Raw genomic sequence first — 4,239 nt, 5'->3', positions numbered from 1 at the left:
AGTACACAGAATGCTATATAGTGTGGCTGAACGAGCGGTGTACCACTGTTCCCAGCAGACACAGAACAGTACACAGAATGCTATATAGTGTGGCTGAACGAGCGGTGTACTACTGTTCCCAGCAGTGACACACAATGACTGGGGGGGACCCTGGCTAGCGTGGCTGGAGCGCGAACTACCCTGCCTGCCTACCCAAAGCTAAACCCACAGACAAATGGCGGAGATATGACGTGGTTCGGGTATTTATTTACCCGAACCACGTGACAGTTCGGCCAATCAGAGCGCGTTCGGGTCCGAACCACGTGACCCGTTCGGCCAATCACAGCGCTAGCCGAACGTTCGGGGAACGTTCGGCCATGCGCTCTTAGTTCGGCCATATGGCCGAACGGTTTGGCCGAGCACCGTCAGGTGTTCGGCCGAACTCGAACATCACCCGAACAGGGTGATGTTCTGCAGAACCCGAACAGTGGCGAACACTGTTCGCCCAACACTACTCATAATCCAGATATATCCTGACTCTATCACTGGGGATCCCATCAGGTAACCGGATCACTTTCCTGTCATGTCTCACTAAGTGCTGATTATCCACCCTGTACAAACCCCAGGACTTGTTATTATCGCCAATCCGTGACTCCTCCCATCCTCTCCTCTCTATACTGGGGTAACACATTCCAACTGCCCAGCATACTGATCCCCCAACATCCACTTCCCAGTAATGTCGCCCTGAGGAGAATCTCCGGCTGCTCAACACCTGAGGAGCAAACAGAAATCTCTCTGGTGTTTCTGGGTGGTTCTGCTTTATATCTGACCAGGATGCAGTTTTACTGTCATCTGATATATGCAGCCCATTACCAGCTGTGTTTACATCCAGTAATATGTCTGCAGGCTGTACAGAGATCCCCCCAGTTACCCCAGACATGATATCAGCCAGTCCTGTGTATAATGTGTGTGAGATGCCGGCCACATCCAGATCCCCTCCATCATGGAGCTGCTTATCATGTCTGTCCTCCGTGTCGCACAAGTCACCTGTGTCTGATTCCTGTAAGACAGTCAGTGGATCAGTCATGTTACACAGCTCCTCAATGTGACGCATCTTCCTGGAAAGCTCCTCCTTCTTCATCTCCAGCTGTCTAATGATGTCATCATAGCATTGTACCCGCCTTGTGATGTCACTCAGGACTCTCTCCTCCAGCTCCTCCAGCTGTCTCCTGAGGTCTCTAAACAGGGCAGTGACTCTCTCTGTCTCACCAGCTGCTTTTTCTTGTGCTTTTCTCCTGAGTTCCTCCAGACTCTGGACTCTTTTCTCAGCCTCCTCTGTCTTTGCCATCAGTTTCTGCAGATCATTTCTCAGCTCCTTTTTCTTCTCCTCAGAGGCCTCCTGTAGTGTCTCCACCTGGTGTCTCTGATGTTCTCCAGACAGAGTGCAGGACACACAGACACAGGCAGCATCCTCAGTGCAGTAATACTCCAGGATCTTCTTATGGACGGAGCATTTCCTCTTCCCCAGGTCAGTGGTGGGAGGCAGTAAAGTGTGTTCCCCTGACCTGTCATGTTTCCTCAGGTGATGATCACACAAGGAGGTCTCACACTGCAGACAGGATTTAGTAGCAGGAACAGGAAAGTCACAGTAATTACAGAAGACCCCGGTCTGCTCCTGATCTGTCTCTTTAGCATAAAAAGCCTCACAGATATTATGTAGCCTTGTGTTCCTCACCAGCTCAGGCCTCTTGCTGTATATCTTCTGACATTCAGGACATTTATGTTCCGTTAGATCATCCCGGAGGTCCCAGGTTTGTGTGATGCAGCCCCGGCAGAAGCTGTGGCCACACGACAAGGTCACAGGATCTCTATAGATCTCCATACAGATGGAGCAGCGGAGCTCAGCAGTCACATCAGCAGACGCCATTGTCAACCTGGAATCAGAAGACCAAAGGTGAAGGTATCCCTAATCACACGACAAGCAAGGGGCAGCTTATCACACATTCTTTAATGATTAACTTTGTTACTGTAAGAAACACTTAGACACACATAGATTATACTGTACAGCATTATATGGCAGAAAAGATGTCTCAGGGACTATAAGCACCACATGGAGGGTGTTGAAGAGTTATAAAAATTATGGCTAGGTTTGTACTTTGCACCACACAAACCCACACATCCCCCCTATCCCAAATCTAATCCTGCACATCCAGCATCTCACAGTCATATTCTAATGCCCTACCATATTATTATTATTATTATTATTTATTAATAATAGTGTATTTACAGTATATATATTTAAGTAGCACTGAAATCCTCTGCAGCACATTACAGAGTACATAGTTATGTTACTGACTGTCCTCAGAGGAGCTCACAGTCTAATCCTACCAGAGTCATAGTCTAATGTCCTACCATATTATTATTATGTATTTATATAGCACTGACATCTTCTGCAGCACATTACAGAGTACATAGTCATGTCACTGACTGTCCGCAGAGGAGCTCACAGTCTAATCCTACCATAGTCATAGTCGAAATGTCCTACCATATTACTATGTATTTATATAGCAGTGACATCTTTTGCAGCACTGTTCAGAGTACATAGTCATGTCACTAACTGTCCTTAGAGGAGCTCACAATCTAATCCTAGCATAGTCATAGTCTAATGTCCTATCATATTATTATTATGCATTTATATAGCAGTGACAACTTCTGCAGCACTTTACAGAGTACATAGTCATGTCACTGACTGTCCTCAGAGGAGCTCACAATCTAATCCTACCATAGTCATGTCACTGGCTGTCCTCAGGGGAGCTCACCCTCTAATCTTTCCATAGTCATAGTCTAATGTCCTGCCATATTATTATGTATTTATATAGCACTGACATCTGCTGCAGCATATTACAGAGTACATAGTCATGTCACTGACTGTACTCAGAGGAGCTCACACTCTAATCCTTACCATAGTCATAGTCTAATGTTCTACCATATTATTATTATTATGTATTTATATAGCAGTGACAACTTCTGCAGAACTTTACAGAGTACGTAGTCATGTCACTAACTGTCCTCAGAATCAGCTTTATTCACCAAGTACAACAAGCATGGTACCCAGAATTATTTGTGGACACATGACAGATGGCATGGAGTTGGTAATGCAAATTGACAACATCAATATAGTGCAGATAGTAGCTACATAACAGTATAACAATATAACAACAACAACAACAATAACAACACATAGTGCAGATAATAACTCCATTGTGCAACAAAACATATGATATGTAAGATATGGTGCAGTGCGGCCCACAGGCATGCTCTCATTCATTGAGTAGGAGGACTGCCTAGGAGAAGAAGGTGTTTCTGTGCCTGCTGGTTTTGGTGGGAATTGTCCTGTAGCAGGGGCCTGAGAGCAGGAGGTCGAAGAAGTGACTGCCAGGGTGAAAGGGGTCGTGAGCAATCCTATTGACCCTGGACTTCATTCTAGATGCATGGAGGAGGTCCAGGGTGGGCAGAGGTGACCCGATGATCTTCTCAGCAGCACTGATTACCCTCTGAAGTTTATGCTTGTCCTTTGCATTTTCCCCTGAGTACCAGACAATGATGGAGAAATAAAGGACAGACTCAATGGTGGCCGTGTAGAACCTAGTCATTAGCTCCCATGGCATTCCAGACTTCCTCAGCTGCCTCAGGAAGAACAGTCTCTGCTGGGCTTTCTTTGGAGTTACGGAGGTATTCACATCCCTCCTCAAGTTCCCAGTGATGGTGGTACCCAGGAACCGTGCACTGTTTACTGTAGAGTTTACTGTAGAGACCTCAGTGCCATCAATGGAAACTGGACAGGAGCATTCCTTCCACAATCAGTTCCAGTTTTTGCTGCATTTAGTACCAATTTGTTATCTGTGCACCACCTGTGGATCCGCTCAGTTTCGCTGCCATATGCAAACTCCCCGTTTTCACGAAGTCCTCATATGGTGGTATCATCCACAAACTTGATGACCTTGACAGAGTCAGCGGATGAGGTACAGCTGTTTGTGTACAGGGAAAAGAGAATTGGGGACAGCACACACTCTGCGGGGCACACGTGTTGATGGTTCTAACTCCAGAGGAGCAGCAGCCAATTCTCACTAGCTGCGACCTGTTGGTAAGGTAAAGCTAGGCTGATAGTAATGGCATCCTCCACAGACCGGTTGGCCCTGTGTGCAAATTGTAGAGGATCCATTAAGGTGGCGGTGTGTCCCTTCAGATAGAAGAGAACCA

General features: G+C 46.5%; 1 protein-coding gene across 1 annotated transcript; it reads right to left on the bottom strand.

Annotated features, from left to right (window-relative positions):
• Positions 1-490: 490 nt before the first annotated feature.
• On the bottom strand, positions 491-1,906 carry LOC137527248 (E3 ubiquitin/ISG15 ligase TRIM25-like). The gene is made up of 2 exons (XM_068247754.1): positions 1,072-1,906; positions 491-831 (listed from the first exon to the last, which is right to left on the bottom strand). Exons 1-2 carry the CDS (start codon positions 1,904-1,906, stop codon positions 491-493), a joined length of 1,176 nt encoding a protein of 391 aa, XP_068103855.1.
• Between the last annotated feature and the right edge of the window lie 2,333 nt (positions 1,907-4,239).

This window comes from Hyperolius riggenbachi, chromosome 8 (genome assembly GCF_040937935.1).
Source record: "Hyperolius riggenbachi isolate aHypRig1 chromosome 8, aHypRig1.pri, whole genome shotgun sequence".
NCBI classification, from domain to species: domain Eukaryota; kingdom Metazoa; phylum Chordata; class Amphibia; order Anura; family Hyperoliidae; genus Hyperolius; species Hyperolius riggenbachi.
Note: the sequence above shows the minus strand (reverse complement) of the source record. Positions and strands in the feature narration are given on the sequence as shown.